The 22,709-nt window shown below is 43.5% G+C and overlaps 1 protein-coding gene across 1 annotated transcript in view; it reads left to right on the forward strand.

Moving 5' to 3' along the window:
• The window catches only part of LOC138532852 (IgGFc-binding protein-like), a 181,122-nt gene that overhangs the window by 46,669 nt on the left and 111,744 nt on the right, over positions 1 to 22,709 (forward strand). The window contains exon 6 of the mRNA XM_069641104.1: positions 936 to 1,534. Coding sequence (XP_069497205.1) covers positions 936 to 1,534 — 599 coding nt within the window. The remainder of the gene's footprint in view (positions 1 to 935; positions 1,535 to 22,709) is intronic.

The following is a 22,709-nucleotide window of genomic DNA, read 5'->3' on the forward strand; positions in this document are numbered from 1 at the left end:
GGCAAATGACATTTGGCACAATCGTTGCTGCAGTCTATTGTGCCCCGTGCTAAGAACTGCCCGCTACTGATGTTCTTACAGATACATGATTAGTTTCAAGCAGACGATCATTTGCCTGATCCATTCTTCCCTAACTCACATCACTACGGCCTGCTACCCAAGACAACTCAGTACTTTAACCATAGCAGAAGTCTCCAAGTCCTGTCCTTGAGAGCCCCAACAGTTTAGGTTTTCAGGACAGTCAATATGTAAATAATTCCATTGAGGTCCATTGAATCCAAAATTAATGTGTGTGTAGATAGTTTGCAAACATGGAATGGATTTGGGATGAGAGGGATGGACTTAGAGAAGCCTGGGCTAGAGTAACTAAGTTCTATCAAACCTATTGCACAATTCTAGGGCATGACTTAATGCTAAAAGCCTTACTATAAGGTAACGTCTGTATGTTTAAAGGAGCTGAAGTTTTGGGAAATAGCAAAAAGGATTGTCTCCTAACATTAATATGAAAGAATGACCCTTCGTGGAACTATGGCAACACAAGATGTATGCTCCTCAGTGAAAGGCTGCTTGGACATTCATGTAGCACCATTGTGTTTGCAAATCAGAAGAACTGGGGAACTTTATTAAGTTGCAAAAAATGTTTTTTTGCTTAAAGTATTTTTTGTTGGGATCCGGGACGGCCGGGCTGATGATTCCACGAAAGAAAATTCAGCGAGGAAATGTAATGCTGATCAAGTCAGAGTAAATTGTAGAGAGGAAGCCATTCTTTGGGCTTGAATACTCAAATGCATGCTTACTTTTGCTAGGCTCATCGTCACGAAGAGCAAATTAAGTTGAGTTCCTACCGTATGTTATCCTTTGTCAACTTGTCCACACGGTTTGCTTCCTCCCGTGTATTTTACTGTGTTAGTGACTGTCTTACTTTGATATTCCAGCTTTACCTTGTCCAGTGAACAGCCACTACGAGGCATGCGGGAATGCCTGCCCTGCTAGCTGTGTAGACAGGACCGCCCCGGAGCGATGCACTGCCCCGTGCACGGAGACCTGCCAATGTGACAACGGGTACGTCCTCAGTGGCAGCGATTGTGTTGCAGTTGCCAACTGCGGCTGTAGCTCTGGAGGCATGTACTACAAGCCCAACGAGGACTTCTGGGCAGATGACAATTGTGGAAGATGCTGTACATGCGACCCTTCTATTGGCATTGTGGTGTGCCGCACTGCCAAATGCAAAGAAAGTGAAAGGTGCACACTGGTGGACGGCGTCCGTGGCTGCTTCCCAACGAGTTATGCCACCTGTTCAGCCCTGAGAGATTCTCACTACTTGACTTTTGATGGAAAGCATTTTGATTTCATGGGCAACTGCATCTATCAGCTATTTGGGTTGACTTCTGACGATCCCACACACCCCTCTTGCAGGGTGACGGTGAAGAAGAACAACCGGGGCAACAGCGCTGTCTTATACACCAAAGACATGACACTGGAGATCTATGGGATGAACATTTCCATGACCAAGGATCACCCAGGAAAGATTCAGGTACTGTATGGTCTTCTGTCATTTCCATCGCATTCACAATGATTCATAAGGCATATCATATAGTAGGCCAGGAGACTGCTACTTGCGGCTCGCCAGTTGTTTTGTACTATGACTCCCATGATCCCTCACCATTGACTATGCTGACTAGGGCTGACGGGAGTTGTCGTCTTAAACATCTGGAGAGCCAAAGGTTGCAAGCCCTTAACTAGGCCCAAGTTGTAGGTGGTGTATAGCCATCTGGTGCTATCTAATTTGACCCCCAAACAACAGTCAACGGGGACTAAGAAAAGGCAAACAACATAAAGAATAGTCTCTGTGGCTATGCCATTTGGAGCTCACTGCTGACTACAATACATACATTTGGAATTGGGCTCCAGATGCATTATGCGTTCTTCACATGGCTACTTTTCCATCCTGGTTTTAATGTCCCTGTCTGTCGATGTAAGTCTATTAACCTCAAATCTAAGTATTAGCCTTCGTGAAACAGAAAGATTTTGTGTAGCGTTTTATTCTTGGCAATATTATTGATTTATTATCCTCAAAATGGGTGGTAATCTTACCCACTTTAATGGTACTCAGTTTGCCAGCCTCTGAAGGGTAATGGGCTGCATGTCGATTTTAGATCTGTTTGCAGCATGTGTCATGCAAATCAATGAGATATATGTTTACGGCTTCGAACGGAAGGATGTGTTCTAACTCCTTAGAGCATCTGTGACACCAACACACATGTTGTTCATGATATCACTTGTGAGAGGAGGTAGGGTGGGATGGCTACATTGTTTAATGTTGATCCAGCAGATATGGCTTCATACTGGGGCAGTACTTATTCATGTGATACTGACCTGAGCAAATCGCTCAACGCACATCAGCCTCAGTACCTCCCTGTGCAGGGAGTGCTAAGAAACTGGGCCACAATATTGAAAGTATTACGTGCAATATACAATAGTGTACCTTTAAAGGTACCCAACCAATTTGCACGTGCAGTGTTCTCAATAAAGCATAGAACTCACGAATAAGGATGGGAGTACATTGCAATAAGTAGCAAGGGGTTCCTTTTGCAAACGCTTGCATTGAATCTCTTCCTTGTGCATGGATGTTTTACTGTGAGGTATTGAATATTCACTAAAGTGAGCATGTCAGTATCTCTTTTTTAAAGAGCTAAGAAGTGGAGGGAACAGTAAGTGCAAATGGCAACTCGGGGCAACTCTGGTGGTATAGCTCAGTGGCAACGCGCTCATCTTGGTATCAAGACGACGAAGAGCAACACAGGTTTGAATCCCGGGTCTGTGCACAGAAACCTCTTCAGTATTAAGCGTGTTATGAACGACCAATTATAATAATATTATAGGTAAAGGCAAAGTATCCCTCAGCTCTGAGAAAATAAGACAAATGAACCTGACAGTCGCTTTGGAGAATAGATAACTGATTTGGTGTTGCGAATGGAGGCAACAAAGTCCAAAGGATACGACTTGCCCTCCTATGCATCCAGATGGAGGGGCTACGATCCCACCCAGTTCCCAAATGCTCCTCTTTTTTACTGTTACAATTGGTCAGAAGCCCTCTTTTAAGTTTGCAAATGCTTAGCAATACATTCCTTCATGTTGCGTAGATATGTATTGCAAAATGTTCCTGTCGTGGTCATATATTGCTCAACCTATGCACCACATTTTCCCCCTCAATTGCCTTGAAAACTTTAAGCTCTTTCTTCGATCTGAAACATTTAGTTTTGGGTTTGCATGACAAAAGACATGGGGGTCATTGCGAGATTGGTGGTAGTCATGGCACTATTTGCGCCATGACTGCCACCAATAACGGGTCAGGCACCGGTGTTGGTCAATGGGGACTTACCGGTCCATTCCGACCTTGGAGGGACCGGTAAGTCCCCATTGACCAAACCATTTGCCATTCCCATTTGAGCCCCCAGAGGGCTCAATGGGAATGGGGAGGGCGCAAATAATGGGCTCATGAATGGCAAGCCCGTTACTTGCGCCCTGGTCCCCTAACGGGACCCGTAAGGTAGGTTTGGTCTGACCAAACATACCTTACGGGTCCCGTTAGGGGACCTTGGAATCGGGCGTTAGGGGTATACCGGCACCGGTCTCCTAACCGGTGCCCGGTATCCCCTACCGCCCGACTCGGAATGAGGCCCATAGATTATCTGCACATTAAATGCCACCTATAGCCCCTTATCAAGGTAGTTTATTCCAGATCTGAACCAGGTAAATATCACTCCAATCAGAATTGGAATTCTTCTACAAAACCCAAATCACCTGCTCCGTCATACCCCATACTCCTTCTTCTATTCGCATAATTCACACTTTCTCTGCTTACACCCCATATCAAATATAATCCTAGGGACCCGTCCATTTCCGGAACTTTATTTTACGGGGAGCAGTATTAGGGATCATTACATTTAGGTTTCTCGGGTAGTTTGGAAGGAATGAGGGGGCCACAAAAGTTCAGGAAAATAAGCAATATGATCCATGATATTCGACACATTTCCAAGCACACAAACCAGGAGCGTCCCTGAAATACAATAATCCTATTGCAGGCACCGCAGATAGAGGATGGGCTGAAAATGGAGGGAGGAAAGTGATATCATCAGTGCCTTTTCCTCATTGGTTGGTGTAGGGTTCCTTGAAGAGTAGGGTTGATGGCTCTTTCCTAATTTGTACACTGAAGGGTCCATGGCAGGGGAAGGCTTGCTTTCAATCTCCGCCTTGCATTTTTCTTAGATCGCAATTTGTTGCTGTCTTTCCTCCTCGTGTTGTGCTGACCTCCTGAAACAGCGAGCTTCTGGCTTGGGAATGATGAAGGTTATATTTTTATGTGATACATGCAATCTTCACAGTGATGGAAACATGTTGAGATAGCGGGTGCAGTCCCTTGAGTATGGGGATGATGTGGTAATATCTCTTCCGTAAATGTGCAGAGGAAGGCTTTAGCATGCTGGACATCTGTCTGCGGGGCTTGATTCTCTGGAGGTCTGAGAGCCATTGCAGTGTCTTTTTTGCACTATGTGTTTTAGAGGAGAAGGCACAGTTAATGGTGAAGATGAGGGGTTTCTCACTGGGGCTGATTTGCTGAGAGAAACAGTACTGTTCCATCTCTACCAGGAGGCATATCTGGTCATTGGTGCATTTGTTCTATCCTACAAAGAGGATGATAATCTTTTTTTGTCCAATTAAGTTTCATGCTTGGATGAGGGAGAGATGATGTGTCCGCTAAATAAGGTCTTCAACACAGACAAGTTGATTTCCACGTAGAGCTGTGTGCCATCAGAACACAGAAGAATTTGGATGTCGACATCATCAACGAGTGCCCTGCATCTCTCCGTGTGGAGGTTGAAGGGGATTGATGAGATCATGGGTCCATGTGGCATTCCACAGGTCACATCGCATTGTCCGGCTCTGCAGGCTTCCTCTCTATGAGCTGATGCTGATTCAAGTAGGAGCAGGGCCATTTTAAGCTATCACTTTTTGGTGCCCACACATTTGTCGTCGACTCCCGCCATCAAACCAAATGAAAAAAGGGATTAGGAATATCATCGGATCCCCCATCGTAACGATGACAACCTCTAGCTTGGTATGCTGCATTACATTGCAGCAATCAAAATAAGCATGGGCAAACCCTTTCAGTCCCCTTATCCTCTTCATTCTTATTGTAATCAGAATGATAAGAAAGTAGCATTTCAAGGGAGTTTATGGTCATTTGTTGGAATCAAAAGATCCGAATAGCCAAAGTTTCAAAACAAAAGTTTTGAAATCAAAAGATAAGACATGGTATGTTTAACATGGAAAGTGCATTTTACTGACTTTTTGATCGTAACGTTGAAACGTTACATGGAGCTGTCCAGTGCTGAAATTGCAGGACTGGACAGCTCCATATAACGTTTCAAAGTGTTTTGTGTATATTGCCATTTAAATGCCTTTTTCTAACTTTGAAATGTTACATGAAGCTGTCCAGTCCTGTAATTTCAGCACTGGACAGCTCCATGCAACGTTGCAAGGTTTTAGTGTATATTGGGGGGGTTTTCCCCCAGGCCCCCCAATCCCACGCCACCCTCCCACCCCGCACCCCTAACCCAAGCCCTAACCCTAACCCAAGTTTCGAAAGGTAAACTTTTGAATTTTTTTCGACAATATTGTCATTCGAAACTTTTGTATTTCGAAAAAAAAGATTTGAAAGTTTGCCTTTCAAAACCTTTCTATTTGAAAAAATGACAGGACAACTTTCAAGGGCAATATCAGCAGTTAACAACAAGGATGCTTGTGTTCTACCGTAGGTACAGGACACTTTCCATCAATCACAGCCCTGAGGAAAGTACACGGGCTATAGTATAAATGCGGATCACCGATCACATGAAAACGGTGAACATAATCCAGAATAGACAGAATGCAAAAGTGCTCAAGCATGGATACAGGAAACCAATTGGAAGCAAAGTGAAAGCTACACACATCACAGCATAGATATAGTGGATACAGATTAGAAGCTAACAGGAAGGTGTCTGTATTCAGACAGACAGATTAGAAGTGGGACATGGTTTTCAAGTAGTGTTGCTATTAGAGAGCAAAGGAACAAGTGGCTGGGGTATGCAATATATCAATGCTCAAAATGCTTATGGAGGAAGACACACTATTGCCTGTGAAACCGTGAGTGAGAGTTTTTGAAGATCATGCCATGAGAACGAAACCTCTTTAAAGGGGCCCAATTTTGAAAGGGGTAGGGACTGCCAATTTCGAAACGTCAGGAAAAAGGAGATTAAACATGAGATTACGTGCTCATGAACACACATTGCTTAAGAGGTTATGCTGGGATTTGCACCCACTCTGCCATACACTTTCTTTTCTGGTTGTTTCCATGAACTAAAATAATGAAATTATATAGGAAAGTACACAGATCACATAACACAAAGTGACCATTTAAAGAAATAAAGTGATGTAGAAGCGTAGCATGCACTGGGAATGATTCTAGTTTCCTTGCCTCCACCTTCAAGGGAAGTAAACAAGTACCACCATACTTATTGATGCAATCTTTTTTCTGGGTTTCTCTATTGTTCAAAGCTTTCAATACACCCAAAAAACAAGCATGTGAAATTGTTGTTTATCAACATGCCGTAAAACCTCCGAATTGAACAAAAAGCAACTTTTTTTGTGTCAAATGAGCATATTTAAAAATATTTTTGGCCAGGTTTTCACACATTGACTGTGCCACATGGGTTCAATACTGTAATAAAGCGCTGACTCAAATAAGGCTTGTGAGAAAGCATAACTCCTGTAGGAGTGCCCTTTTATTGACACGTGTTTCGGCTCTGCCTGAGCCTTCCTCAAGACAGGGCAATCATCTCAAACACTAAAGTGATAGAGAACACAAAAAAATGCACAAATGTACACACTGCATTAACCAATGTATGTGGACAGAGTATACGGAGGGGTAATGGGTTAGGTTTTTATGGGAGGTGAGATAATCGCAAAAAAGGTAACATATAAACAATAAATACATAAAGAGTAATAGGGGAGGGTAAGAAAGATGATAAACAACAAAAAATGAGAAGAAAAAAGAAAAAAAACAGTAAATTATTGTATCACAGATTCAGTTACAAACAACCAAAAATAACAATTTAATTTCTCAGAAAATGCTGGAAGACAGCGTTGTTGTTGTTTTGTAAATAGCATTAAACAGGGTGCAGTAACCAGTAACCAAATAGCAACATGGTGTGTGTCACATGTAACTATCGTATTGCAACAGTGCACATGTGCAGAGTAAAATTAAATGATAAAGTCATGTAAGATGCCCTTGTCTTCAATATGATAGTTTTTTGTTGTTTGTAACTGAATCTGTGACTATCTACCCCAAACCACATACCTTAGTTCAGCGTGACGAGCCGTTTAGCTACCAACCATGGCCATACTAAGAAGAGTGACGCTCACCATGGCCACTATCTTCCCACTATTCCACAACATCGCACCCTCCAACCTCTCGCCCACCACATGGTACAAAGCATCACATACTACACTAACAGTAGCCCCCCCTCCTAGGACCGCCTATGTCACCTGCAGAATGGATTACCAGATTTGCCACTTCCCCCACACCTCTTATCCCATGTCCCACGCACTTGAGAAACGCAAGACTAGGCTCTCGCTCCAGTACTCTTAATTACTACAGTCCTTGTGTCCCATGCTCCAAACGCCTAAGAAATACAAGACTAGGCTCTTGTACCAATCTCAAGCCTAAGTCTCCTAGGACTCTCACCTTGCACTCCAGGGACAACAACTTGCTGCCCCCAACTGCCCCAGCGGCACATACTGACACTTTTAATGACCAGAGTCTCTCCACGTGACCTGATCCCTCACTAGGAGACTCAGCGATACCTGCCACTACGACAATGAAGGGCACCCTTATCAACACTCGATCCGTAGTAGCTCACACCCCCGATATTGCTGACCTGATCACGTCCAATTACTTGGATTTCCTTCCAGTTACGGAAACATGGCTACATCCCCAACTGGTCCTGCACTCTCAATTGCCATACCGGATAACTACTCTATCATCTGGGCTGGTAGAAAGTCCGGGATTGGGAGTGGTGTGGCAGTCATTGCGAAATCCATTATGAACATCAGAGAAGTCGCCAATCCATGTCTTCCCTCCACTGAACTTATATCTATTAAACTCCCACTCTCTAACACCCGGACTATACTACTTCACCTCATTTAGAGACCCCCAGCAGGTACCATCACCACATTGGGGAGGACATCTCCCATCTACTGACCTCTAACAGAAAACCAGGTTCACACATTATTCTAATGGGTGACCTCAACCTTGGCCTTTACGACCCTAACGATGTGAACGCTGCCCTGCTTATTGATACTATCACTCAATTAGGTCTCACACAACACATTAATAAGCCTACACATGCCAAAGGGAGAACTTTGGACTGGCTGCCTGATGTCAACTGTGACATCTCCTTGACCGACATCACACCATGCGCCTGGACAGACCACCGCTTTATCATCTTCACCATACCAAAGAAACTCTAAACAATGCACCTACAACCACTGTATCACAAACTATGGCTAGGAACAAACATACTATTACCAAAGAGAATCTAAGACCCTTACTACATACTTACTAGACCAACACTAATCACACCACCACTAACTCTAACCCAACCTCCCTAGTCAAACTCTATAATGACACATTGCTCCACTTAAATTAAAAAAGGTTAAACCAACTGCCCACATGAACAAATGGTTCTCATCAGATTTGAAAGCACTGCGTAATATTAAAAGAACATCTGAAGCTAGTTGGAGAAAAGCCCCTTCTCTCTCCGCTAAAGAAAGGTTCGCCACTGCAGCAGCCACTTACAAAACTGCCATTACGAATGCCAAAAAAGAGATTTTAAACACAAGAATCCACAATGCCAAATCTGGCAGGAAAGAGCTATTTTCTATCCTAAGAGAATTGGAATCACCAGTGCCCCCCACTGATGACTGCATCAAGGATGAAGCCTGGTGTAATAACATCCAGCGAGCTCTTTCAAACAAAATAGCTCTCTTACAAGCCAAGATAGAATCCAAAAAAGGTAACCTCGCCACCAAAGACCACTCTCGCAATAAACTTAGCTCTACCCAACCCGACTGCCCCCCTTCCACTTCTCCTCAGTCACAGAGGACGAAATAGTAAACACAATTGCTAGCCTAAAACTCTCTAATTGTCAAGGTGACTTGTGTCCTGCCTCAGTTATCAAGGACGGGGCTAAAGACCTAGGTCCTTTTGTCACCACCTTGATCAACTCATCATTTAAGAATGCATCTGTCCCTAACAACCTTAAAGAGGCTTGCGTCCCACCATGTCTCAACAAAACCAACTTAGACCCCAATATACCAACCAACTATAGACCTATCACGACTGTCCCTTTTCTCCTGAAAATACTTGACAGAGTGGCATACCGCCAAAAACAGCGACATTTGGAAGACAATAACCTCTTAGGCCTGCAACAATCTGGCTTAGGACCCAGGCATGGGACTGAAACAGCCCCAATCCAAATGGATGACGCTAAAGACAAGGCCATGTTGCTCTTGTTGGATCTGTCTGCAGCCTTCGACTTGGTTGACCATCAAATTCTGACCAAACACCTCTCTTCGGCTGCCGCATTATCCCAGAATGCCAGCAATTGGATTCGGTCCTTCCTGTCTGACAGAACAGCCAGGGTCTTCGCTCCCTCTGCTGTGACCGACCCATCCCAATCCAATGTGGAGTTCCCCAAGGATCTTGTATTTCCCCTATGCTTTACTTTAACAAGCTCCTCTTTGACTGCCTTGATGACCTGGGTGTCACATATACAAACTATGCCGATGATAACCAGGTCCTCATCACACTCACCACGTGCTGTAAGAAAGATGTTGTAAAACGAAATGAAATCTACCTTGAAATCCAAACATGGATGGCTACCCATAGCCTCTGCTTAAACGACGACAAGATGGAATTGCTCATCATCGGTTCCCAGGGCCGTCTTAACAAACTCGACCCCAGGTACCATTCCGTCACCATTGATGGCAACCTCATAAAGGTCTCAAAAGAAGTCAAAATGCTGGGTGTGTATCTCAACTCCAAACTCTCACTTAAAAAGCAAATAAACACCACTATCTCATCCACTTCCTATACTAATAAACGTATCAATGCCTGTAAATCTTTCTTATCCATCAACAGCTGCCTCACATTGGCCAGAGCAGTGATACTGTCCATATTGGATTACTGCAACACATTCTTCCTTGGCTCCTCTAATCACAATCTGAACAGATTACAGGTCCTGCAGAACAATGCCCTCATATGTGCCCTCAATCTTCCCCGCAATGCCCACATCACCACCATCAGCAAGGAAGTTCATTGGCTCCCTATCCGTGACAGAATCAAACTATGTTCACTTGTCATTAACATAAATGCCTCTCCCTGACAGCCCCCCGCTACTTATCTAATAAATTCACCAGACATAGCTCATCCAGACCGACCAGATCCCCCTATCTGCACCAACTAAACATTCCAAAGTTTAACCTGAAAACAGTAGGGGGAGCAAGCTTCCCTGTGTTAGCAGCGAAATGCGGGAACGCACTTCCCATGGAAATTAGAGCTGACTCCTCATTTTGGTCGTTCAGAGCCAAGGTGAAGGCCCTGTTCACGACTCAGCAATAGCCTGTCATTTGCCTTCTGCAAGTTCCTCACCCTGTAATTCTGTGCTATCTACAGTTGCAGACCACTCTGTAACCTGGTCCATTTTGTAACTATTGATGCTCTCCATTGTTGTGGACCATCCTGTAACCTGGTCCCTCATGCTATTTATTGTATTTATCGTCTTCTGCTGTCTATTAAATGTGCAACCTTTCTGTAACCTATGTTGCTTTATAAGTCTAATGCACCCAGTTACCCCAGGGTTTGCTTGCGCTATACAAATAAACAAACTAAACTAAACTGAACTGAACTACCTTCAACTGGTGAAGGACACACACATTTTGAAATTCGGATCAGCTGCACATCAAGAGAGAGTGAGGTTATTGGCTTGGTAAGAAAATCAAATGTGTTGATACATTTGTATATGCACAGTTTGTCTGGGGTAACACATTACACATCAACAGAACAGCACCCAGACTCTGGAACAATTACATTAAAATGCAACAAAAAGGTTTAAGACTCTAACCTTGAAGACCTTCTGGACGAACTCAAGCAGATCCTCCCAGGCATAGAGTAAACATGTCAAACTACATGGTGATGACTCTGTCCAACATATATGTCTTCCTCATCAACACACTCCTTTTCACATGTGGCAGGAAGTTCAAGAGGAGCACACCAAACTCCAGGCAGTTGGCATCAAGAAAATCAAGAAAGTTTCAGGGTCCACTCCAGGGGTATCCCCCATTCTGATTGTGCACAAAGCCAAACAAATGGGGCAGACACAGAACTGTTTTGACATGTTCTTCCCCAAAAAGGCCATCAAGCTGAAAAGCCATGTCACCCGCTCACATTGTAACTGATCTAACTGGACCCAGAGTGTTTTCAAAACTTGACCTGTTGTCTGGCTACCATCAACTAAAGCTGAAAACAACTCTAGAGTTATAACTTCATTAACTACATGCTTTAGACTCCAACACTACAAGAGACTGAACATTGGAATCCCTCTGCGGAAGTGTTCCAAAGTGCTAGCTGCAGCACCCTCGTTGCCATACTGCTCGTCTTTAGTATCAGTGTTGAAATCCTGGCCTACCCCACAACTAAGGACAAACATTTTCAAAGGTTCCAAAGTGTTTACAAATGCAGCCTCGTGCTCACCCTCGACACGTGAACAATTCAAGCCAAGATCAGAGCTCTTTCTGATACATCTTCAGCTGTGATGCCGTCAAAGCTGACACAAAAAAAGGTGAACAACATTATGCGTTTTCCACACACACAAACAGCATCAGACCTGCATAGTTTTACAGGCATGGCCAATTACTTTGGGCAATTCACTACGGTGATTGCCACCATAATGGAGACACTCAAGAACCACACCCAGGCAAGCACACAATTTCAAAACACCAAAAACGTCCTAATGGCATACTTTGACCTAAGAAAACAAACTGAATTATTTGTTGATACCAGCCTCTGAGGCCTAGAGGTTGTACCACGGACAGAGTGGCAAGGAAGAACAACACCACATGGGACCTGAGCCATTCTTCAAACTGAACAATGGCACTTTCACAGAAATATACCATGGCTGTACTATGGGGTATCCTACATGTCCACCTCTGTAGGTTTGGTCCCCAAATTAAATTGATAACTGATCACAAGCCCCTACTACCCGCCCCCCAAGGATCTGGCCGAGACCCCCAACTTGAACTGGGAAATGGATGCTACACATGCAACGGTATGACTTGCCCTTGGAATTTCTGCACAGCACAGACAATTCAGCAAACTCCAGAGAAACACTGCGCCCATGAAACCTGTGAGGGACAGCACACAGAAGAGCATGCAAGCATGTTAGTTGAACTTGCAACCATAGCAGTTCAGTCCAGGGAATGTAGGAGCTGATAGAAAAAAATTGGATCCCTGCGCTGATCTGTTTAGTAAGTCGTGTGTCTAAGGTACTCCCTGCAGCCGTTCAGGGTTCTTGCAAGGCAGAGATCCTAAATTCCAGAGGTTTGGCGTTCTCTTCCGTCATGCAATTGTATAAATACCTGCTTGCAAGACCGAGGCCACCTGTTGCCCGTTAAAAAAACAATAAAAACCAAAACACCATGAAAACCTAAGTGTTTCTAGCCGTGATTCCGTGATCATATACTAAGGAATCACTAAAGCAGGTGACAACAGTCAGATCAAGCGCCATTATCTCCAGGGATGCAACCACATCTACCCTTTTCCTTATAACCCATAGCAGTTCACTCAAGGAAACCTATCAGTGAAATGGATGAAGGCAAATGCCTCCACGTGGTACTACAAGGCAGAGTGACTGAGGTGGCAGACCCTCCCCCAAAAGCACGTACATATGACACCATCTTCACAACTATCAGCCATCATGATGGACTAGGAGGTACTTTCAAAATCCTCTGAATGACTGCTGTGCACACATACCGTGAAAACAATGCCCGGACAAATCAGGTCATCCTTAGCTCATTCTTGGGAATCAGAGTATTGGAAAAACAAATGACAGGCTCACAGACTGGAGAAAGTGTTGCTCCCTAATATCATCAGCAATGTTGCCATGAAAGTAGCCACATGCATCGTGTGACAGGCAGCGGGTATCAGCAACCCACCTGCACCCATCTGCTCACAAGACTGTGGAACATAACAGAGGACCAAAGTAAATGTGGTTTATAGTGATTGCATCGAATGCCAACACATCGAATGCCTTAGCATCTAAAAAAAGCAACGAAAAAAAGCATTGAATGCATTTTTTTCTTTATTTTTTTAATGGGGGGTCCCCCAACCCTCGTTTTTTTTACCCCTTAAAACCCATTATAATTTAAAAAAAACATTTAACTTTGAAAAAATGCATTTAATGCTTTTTTTTCTATACATGTTTTTCGATGCTTTTGGCATTAAATGCTTTGTATTCAATGCAACGACTGGATACCGTAAATGTCGACATCTGCTCCCTCCAAAACAGCTGCTACCTGCTAGTCCTCGATCATACCTTTTAGTGATGCCCTTAAGTGGAAATAGCAATAAACCAAATAAGCTAAAAATCAACAGTTTTTCCGGTCGAGAATTCCATGGCTAGGAGTCAGTCACACAAAGATAACTCCCTGCTGGTCCCAAGCCAACAGTGACGCATGGCTCTTCATCTGCAGACTAAATACTGTAATTTGTATTGCCACTGAAAGAGATGCAGACAGACCTAGAGAAGGAGATCTATAGTTTTCCATGCAATTACTAAACTAAGCCACCTCCTCCACAAGGTGTTCACTTGCAATACTGCTCACTGGCTCTACAGCACCACAACTGTCCTTAGTCATGGTAGATCCTTACCCACAGCTATCACCAGTGAGCACATTGAGAGCAAATGCTGGCAATCCAATGGGCACATCAGTGCAACAAGGCATGCAAAACAACGTGGCTTTGAAGCAGGTGACACCGGCATGACCACGAAAAGTCAAGATTGCACTTCGCAGCGACCACCTGCACAGTAACCTCGAGACAAGGGGTGGTTGTGACAGCAGACTATGCAAATGGATCAATCACAAGGATTTACTGTGCAATGAAAAAGACAAGACGAACAGTAGTGGAATGAAGCAAGATATAGGACAGAGCCCCAAGACCACTCTCAAGATTCAGATGCTCCGAACTCCCAGACACACGACTTCCAAAACTATGTCCCAGAAAGTATCCCCAATGCCGAGGAGACAGAACTAATAATCACACCTAACAGCAGCACCGCTGTCAACAAAGCCAGGTGTAGCCGGGTTCGCAATCAGTGCCTCGCCATGAAGCTAAATAAATGGTGATCTTTACAGATGAAGGGAACTGGCAGTGGACCTATCTTTTCTTATTTTTTTTTATTATTGTATTAGCTGAAATTAATCAGATTTTCAATACAAAAATGTACTTCAAAGAAGAAGAAAGCAAAAAACAAACAAAATAGAATAAAATACAATAAATTGAAAAATATAAAGTTAATAAAATAAGTATATCCATATGCCTAACATTTAATTCTATATTGTCATCACCATATTATAAAACAGTCCATTATTAGTATCCTCTATAACACCAAAGCAGAACATTCATAGCAATTTATAAAGTGTTGTCATTAATTGGAAATACATCAGTCCATTATTTGCATTAGTTTCCTAAAATAAAAAACTTTTCTTTTCGCATGCTTTTTGTTTACATTTTGGGAGGGATGCATTGAGTGATGCATAACTACTGGTCGTGTTCGGCTCCTTTGTGAGCATCAAGGGTACACGTCGGCAAACATAAACACAGACATTAGCCGGTGATGGTAACATGCTACCAGTCATAAAAATAAGGAGACCGTCTTCGCACTCAAGCGGGAGAAACATGACGAGGCAGCAAAAACAACATCTGGGCGATGTGCTTTTATTTAGTGTATTGTGAATTCCATACATGAGCACCGCTGATGTTAGAACAAAACAGGACGGATAGACAGAAGACCAGTATAGAACAGACATGCCATGCCATGCCGCCGATGGAACAAGTCCAAGCCAAGTGTTTACATGTGCTGCAAGCATTGCATTCTGATACAGGCCCCCAGTATGGACTTGCATGAGCATAAGTCACTGTCGGAGCATGAAACGTTGTGACGAAAGTTCTTCTGCTCTGTAGGAGCACAAGGGTGAATAGTAGTGTAAGCACTTACTCTGCCCCACACTTCTGCAAACCAATAGAGATCCCAATCATAAAGATAAAACAGACACAGGTAATGGATATACCTCCTTCACCTTTTGTGGTATCATGGGCTGAGGGAAGACTGAGGTGTGTGCATGTAATTCAGTAGCAACACAAACAGCACAAAATAAAGGGAATGTCAAATCAAGGTTATATATATGTATATATTCAATGGAAAAACGTGTTAAAGGGACGTTATGGTTACAAGTAAAACAGAAAAACCTCAGAAATTCGCCAGTTATGGTAAGCTAAGCAACCATAACTCGCACCCCCACCATATCATACGTACCCAATATAGCAACATTTGTGTGCAATTTACAAAGTTTCACCTTAAAACACTTGCATTTCCCACCTTCTAGCATCATTTTTACACTTTTTCAACTGATTTTGCATCCGTAGACGTTCACGAACATCTGACAACATCGCAGACATTCCTGACAGTGCCACATGACCATACACTGGTGCGCGGCTTGATGACGTGTCAGAGAATGTGTCTGCACTTCGCGATCAGATCTCTGCTTCGCGGACAGTTCGGAACTGCTTTTTCTACTGATCTAGGAACTTTCAACTTCAAAATCTCTCTTGAACAGCTCCTACACCTATTCTCACTCATTATCCATTAACAAGCTAGTAAACAGTACATATTTGGACGTATTTTAGCAAAACTGCTATTTATCTTAAAAATGTCATCACCTATTGCCATCCTTCCTGCCCAAGAGCCACCACCACCACCAGCTGGAGGACCTTCACAACAAAAAAGTGCAGTACTTCCAAAGACAATGAAGAGGACCAAGAAGATGAGGTAGAGGAAGTGCCTTCCTTTAGCACCCAGACAGAATCATGGGTGTGGCAGTTCTTTACCACTGTTTTGAATGTATCAAAGGCTACGGCTGCCAAAGTGAAATGCACTGAGTGCAAGTTGCAAACTCCCCGGACAGTACTACTATGGGACCATCTCCATGTGCAGCCATGCCAAATCCAATCACTGCAATGCTCTCAGAAAGGTTGTTCCTTTCTTAGCAACTAGGGGGCTATCTTCCTCCACCTCATCTTCCTCAGCCAATACTGTAACCACACAGCCTTCTTCTGTGGGACACAACATTCCACCAGCTACCTTGCAAGCAATACAAGATGCTGTTGATCCATATTTTTTTTAAGACAACAGTCCTCTGTATATAATACAAGACATCAATCTGCAGAGGGAAGCAATTTCAAAGTTCTTTTGAAGCGGTAATCAAAGAACATGAGAAACACTGCCCCCTACCTTAGAAGTAACACATTTGCAACATCTTCCCCTGTCCACCTGCCCCTCCATATTAGTGCGTGGTGCATCTTCCCTGTTTTCCCTCCCCACCTTTCATTCTAAGCTCTCCAGCCAAATAAATAAATACATCAAAAAACAACAAAAGAAATGTTCCTTTAGGAACCACCTTTCACAGTTTAAAAAAAGAACTAAAAATTTAGCTTTGACTCCATCTACTTTACATTTCTCAGTAAAGTAAATAGACTCAATAAGATTTTCCAACATTTCCATTAGCATGTTGTGTTATGCTAATGAGAATATTATGGCGTTCATCCCCCGTTCCAGGGACTGGAACAGTGGATATCAGCCCGGCAGCCCAAGTTTTCAGCCCAAGCGAAGCAAGGGTGAATAACGAGGTCTCTGGACCATTATCCCCCCATTTCAGCCTCTGCAATGGGGGATGAAGGCCATTAGCAACCCAGGTTCCCAAAGCGGGAACCCGGGGCGCTAAAAAAAATAGATTTTTCCTCCTACACTGGGACCCCCGCTGCCTGCAGTGTCCCGGTGTAGGAAGAAAAATCCATTTCCAAGATGGTCACCATGGAATGGGAAGGCGGGTTTCCACACAGGGCGCCTCTTCGCATTCCATGGCAGCCTGCAGAAGGTGAAGAGAGAACCCTATGACCATGTTACCACAAGCACATTTTACTTCCCTTTCAAAGCTATCCCACTTTCAAATAACTTTACCACAAAGCCGGTCCCAGGTGGACATGGCCACTTTAACCCCATGTGTTGTCCCTCGTAGTCATGGCCACTAGCCAGATTGTCCAGATCATGACCTTATTCCATGAGTCAAACAATGTGGCCACTGCCCATGGCCACAGGCTACACCTCAGTCACCAAAGGTATATCACATTTTTTTGTACCTACATTATGACACTTGTCAAAAAATAAAACACAGGCACATTTGCAAAACCATTCTTTAAGGTCCTTGTCAATGCTCCTTACACAAGTTCGCTGGAAATCCACCCATATTTTATTTTTTCAAAAGTGTCAAATGTATGCACATACAATAGTCATATACGTTAGCCCCCACTTGACAAAATCCATTCAGACTTTACAAAAACATTTATATCTAGATCTATCATCTTTTTGCAAACCTTTGTGTAGATTCATCAAATGGCACCACATTTACAAGCCTTTACAATATTTTGGGACCCCCCTCTGATTTTGCCCCCTCTTGACAGAATCCCACCAAACTTTGCAGGTGAAGAATATGATTGCAACATTTCACGCATTTTCATTAAGTGGCGCCAAAGTTATAAGCCGTCCAAGAACTGATTTTCACCAACCCTGTAATGCAGAGGTGGCCGCGAACATCCGGACTGTTCGCTGCCTTTTAGGGGAAAAACACCTGTTTATTTGCTTCTTGAAGCCATATCCCATCCCATCCTCATCACCCCTCAACTCCCCAGAGATTATTTTAATAAGTATGACAAGTGTAATACTGTGTTTTTTAATATGTTTTTACTGCGATGTCCGCGGACACCGGCTCTGTCTGCGAATCCAAGATGGCGGGCGTTTCCAAAAATCCGACGCACTAAATGCTTTTCACCATCCAATCAGTGGGTGCGTCTGATGTCTGCGGACACCACGTTGCCTTCTAAGCCAATCGGAGCCCTGTCCGTGGACCGAACAGGGAAATGGGTCCATGGACCGAACCCAGATAACACTAATTCTTTTGTACCTACTTTTTGGTAGTTTTAAAGAAAAACTACTGCACGGATTTCCACCAAATTTACAAAAACATGCTTTTGGGACCAAACCGCTGCATCTGCTTCACATTTTGTGAAAATCCGTCCCGCGGTTTGTGCTGTAGGCGTGAGCAAAGTTTTCTCCATTCAGTCTATGGAAAAAGAAATGTGCGACTCCCTCTATAACTTTGCCCCCCATTGACACAACCTCACCAAACTCTGCAAAATAATTCAGAGCGGGCCATATACTGCAAAGGTTGGTGAGGATTCGTCCAGGGGGAGCAAAGTTATAAGCCAACCAAAAAGTGCTCTTCCTATGGATTAAGCAACTTTACCATAACTACACGGCTGCTACCGAGGGCCGTGTAATATATATTAAAGGGTATTAGGTCAATTTACCTTTTTTTTAAAAACAAAACAAAAAAACGATTTAGAAAGTCTGCTCCGTGATCGTACACAACGGTCCTTCTAAATAGAACTGTCAGACTCTGCATTGCACACGAGTGCGCGCAGGGGCTGACAGGCATGCCAGGACCCGGAAGCGGGCACGAGGGGGAACGGGTAATTTTATTTGTGTGTGAGTGTTTGTGTGTGTTTTTGTTTGTGTAATGGTGCTAGGGGAGTCTTGGGAGGGGAGTCAGTTGGCAATGGGCTGAGGTAGGGGGGTGAAATCCCCTGGTTATTAGCAAATGGGGCAAGAGAGGGTGGGGGTTGGGAGTGGGTTGCAAAGAAATGTCCTTTTTGTCTGTGTAGGCTGCCTAAAATCAGCTGAAAAAAATCAGTCTTTTGATTAGGAGACCTATTAATATCGAATAAATGTCATAGAACCATATTATAGAATTGACTATCAAGTTCCATAGAAAACCTGAACTTCGATATGCGTATAACTTTTGACTTGCATGACAGATTTGTCTGATATTTTGCAAAAGAAAATGTTTGTTACGGCCCAACGGGACATTTTTGGGAACCATTCATTAAAAAACACAAAAACGGAACAAGAAAGTAAAAAAGCACAGCAAAAATCGCTGGACGGAATTGGACCAGGTAAGAAACAACTTGGGCATGAAGCATTGACTAGATTTCTGGGAGTGGTCTGGGGTTATTCTGTCCAGTAGTTATTAAAATATTTGACGGAGAAGGGGGTGCTGCCTTGTCCCAAAATTATAGCTATTTTTCCCATGGTGCTTTGGAGGAGAGAGGCTTTGCAGAAATTAAAAAACAGCCCATTTCTTTTGTTGAACGCAAGAAATAACCGCAGTGCAGAAAATCTCAGTTGTACAAGAAAAAGGATGAAATGGCATCAGGCTAGAAGTGGGGAGGGGAACAGAGGACACCATGTGAAATTGTGGAGGTGGGGTTATTCGGCAGGATAACCACGGTTATAATAGAAAAAACAATCAGAATGAAAGTGCATCACATGAAACAACGAGCATTGGGGGATTGGGAAAGGGGCAGGGAGGCACTTGAGAGTGGGGGAGCATGGCAAGTGGAGGGGGGCACTTGGTGAGTACCTCAGAGGGCAGGGAAATCTTTGGATTGTGCAAGCTTTTAACAGATAACCACGGTTAGTTGTAGTACATTGGTAATATAAGGATGGTTATGAGAAAAAAAGAGAGTTAAAAAACTGTGAGTAATACAAAAAAAAGTTGAATTTTACAGCTACAGTGAGGTGGGTAAAATGGGTGTGGCCAAAGGATATGGCTACTGCGATACTTTATTAAACTGCCTGGTGCAATTTGAAAAGTGGACACGGACGAAGGCCATGGCTAGTGGGCCCCAAAGAAACCTATTGGGGCAACATGCTAAGGGTGTAATATGGAAAGTGGACACGACCGAAAGCTGTGGCTTATGTGCACAAGAGAAACTTGTGGTGTGGCCAAGGCTGAAGGCCATGGTTTGTGGGCCCAAATGGGCAGTTGCAAAGGCCCTGGCAACTGGGTCTGAAAAGTGGGTCCATGAGAAACATATTGGGGGGAACATATATTGTGGACACACCCAAAGGCCATTGCCAGTGGTCCGTAGAAGAACTATGGCATAACAAAACCCTTGAAATTCACTGAAAAAACCTTAGCTAAAGTGCAGTTAAGTTGGGCAGATATAACGCAACAAAACCCTTGAAATTCAGAAGATATGGGAAGGGATGAGTAGCTTAACTTGGCACGTTCCAATTTCAAATCCCATGCTATACATGCTATAAGAGAAGGGATTCATAATGACACATTAAATGGCATTATGTGGGGTCATAGCATTATGGAGACATCAGCTGGAGTGTGCAGAGTTCAGCTAGTCATGACTTCCCACATCTGCTGAATTTCAAGGGTTTTGTTGCGTTAAATCTGCGCAACTTAACTGCACTTTAACTAAGGTTTTTTTCAGTGAATATATATATACACTAACAGGCCATATATTGTTAAACCTGGTCCAAATCTTTCCAGCAGTTTGGCTGTGCGGTCAAGCTAAAATTGACCTTTTATGTCTATGGAAAATGAATGGGGACTAGGCCGAAATTGCTTTTGATTGTTTTCTTAATGATATTTAGGGGAGAGGCATAATTGGCTGCAAAATCTCAGCCAAATCCGTCACACAAGCCAAAAGGTGAAGCAATTCTTTTTTTGATTTCCTATGTAAGTCCAAATACCTTTAATATAGCGCGGTGCGCGCCGCCCTATAATATATAAATTCATCCTTTAATTAAACACCTTCTGCAAGAAAACTAAACAGACAAACACTAAACAAAACCCACTCTGTGGAAAGAACATAATAAGCAGAGGCTGCATGGATGTTCACTTCAAGTCCTGCTTCCCAGGCCAGCACCTTCTGGGAGGCTGTCTCACTAGAAGCACTGTCATCTAGTCTCCTGCCCTGTCACTTGGCAGGGCCTGGTTATCTGACCAGGATACACATAACCCTGAGCTCAGAGTGCTGGCAGATATATGATATCAAAATGGATGTGGCTGTAATAAGTATGAGATATGCTAGCCACTATACCCTAACTTAGGTATGGCTTCTATTGAAAGTGTATAGCTGCCACAAGGATAGTCACTCTCATAGTCATGCATTTTGTCGACAGAGGTGCATATCTTAAATGCAACCCCTGTGCCTCAGTTACTTTGCTGTCACTCCAGTTGTCAAGAGGGTCATTGTGATCTGAACCCGCACTGTGCTACAGAAGAACAGGATCTGCAGATCGGGCTACTGGTGCAGCAGGGCACAGGTGCAAACTATATTTTGGCATGACGTTTGTGGATTGGGTTGTCTGATCAGCAGACCACACTCTATGAGAGGAATTTATTTCATAAAAATCAAACAAGTCATGCCTTCTACACCCTTGCCATATGGCAATCCTTCACAAAAGCACAGCAGCACGTAGGTCATGCATTGCCAGCATTAGGGGAAGGGGCTTGGTGGTTTAGGTTGCTGGTTCACAGACACAAATGAAGGACTATACTAGATATGACAATGGCAAAAAGACTTTGGGCAAAATGGAATGTCCACAGTTCAGAAAAGGTCATGCCTAGGGGAGCTACAGCAAAGTGCAAGATTGGAATGTCAAAATGGTACAGTGACATCATAATTGTTCTGGCAATCGGTGTGTATCATGCATATTGCTAGTATTCAATGATACGTCTCTCAGGTAATTAGGACTGATACTTCCTGAAATGTTTTGCTGCTGTTTACCTTACAAACTTTGCAAAGAAACTGCAGCTGTATGATGTTTAATGCTATCATTCATGAGCTGTCACTGTGTGATGCACCACTTTTACTGTTATACGCATAATCATTTTACAAAGTCCTGAGTAGCATATACATTATGTCAAGGTATGGAAGAATATTATTACAGTATCATAAGGCCTTATGGCGAGGGCAACGCTAGTACTTGTATCCTGCCTGCAAAGTGTGAAAGGGTTAACTCATTACTGAGACATCAAGATCAACGTGGTTTGGGAATCTGACGCATACTGTGCAAAGGTTCTTTCAGGTACTGGTTGACAAACAAAGTACACAGGGAGAAGTCGCTGGGCTATCTTTGGATGCAATCTAGGCATTAGATCGAACTGAGTTGGGAACCTTCTGAGATGTATGTGCCGGGTCTGATTTTGGAGTGACAAAATTGTCATATGCCTCTCTGACTGTATCTGCGATGACAAATGGCCTGCTCTCGATACCTTTCAGATGAGGAGGCGGTAGCAAGTAAGGTGGTCACTTGTACCCACTATTATTCGTGATTGCTGTGCAAACCCTGGCAGCCGAGATGCAAACCCCAGTAAGAGAGGCCTTCAATCACATCCTTAATATTAAAGATGTG

The sequence above is a fragment of the Ambystoma mexicanum genome, chromosome 1p, assembly GCF_040938575.1.
Source record: "Ambystoma mexicanum isolate Mex_15411 chromosome 1p, UKY_AmexF1_1, whole genome shotgun sequence".
Classification (NCBI taxonomy): Eukaryota; Metazoa; Chordata; class Amphibia; order Caudata; family Ambystomatidae; genus Ambystoma; species Ambystoma mexicanum.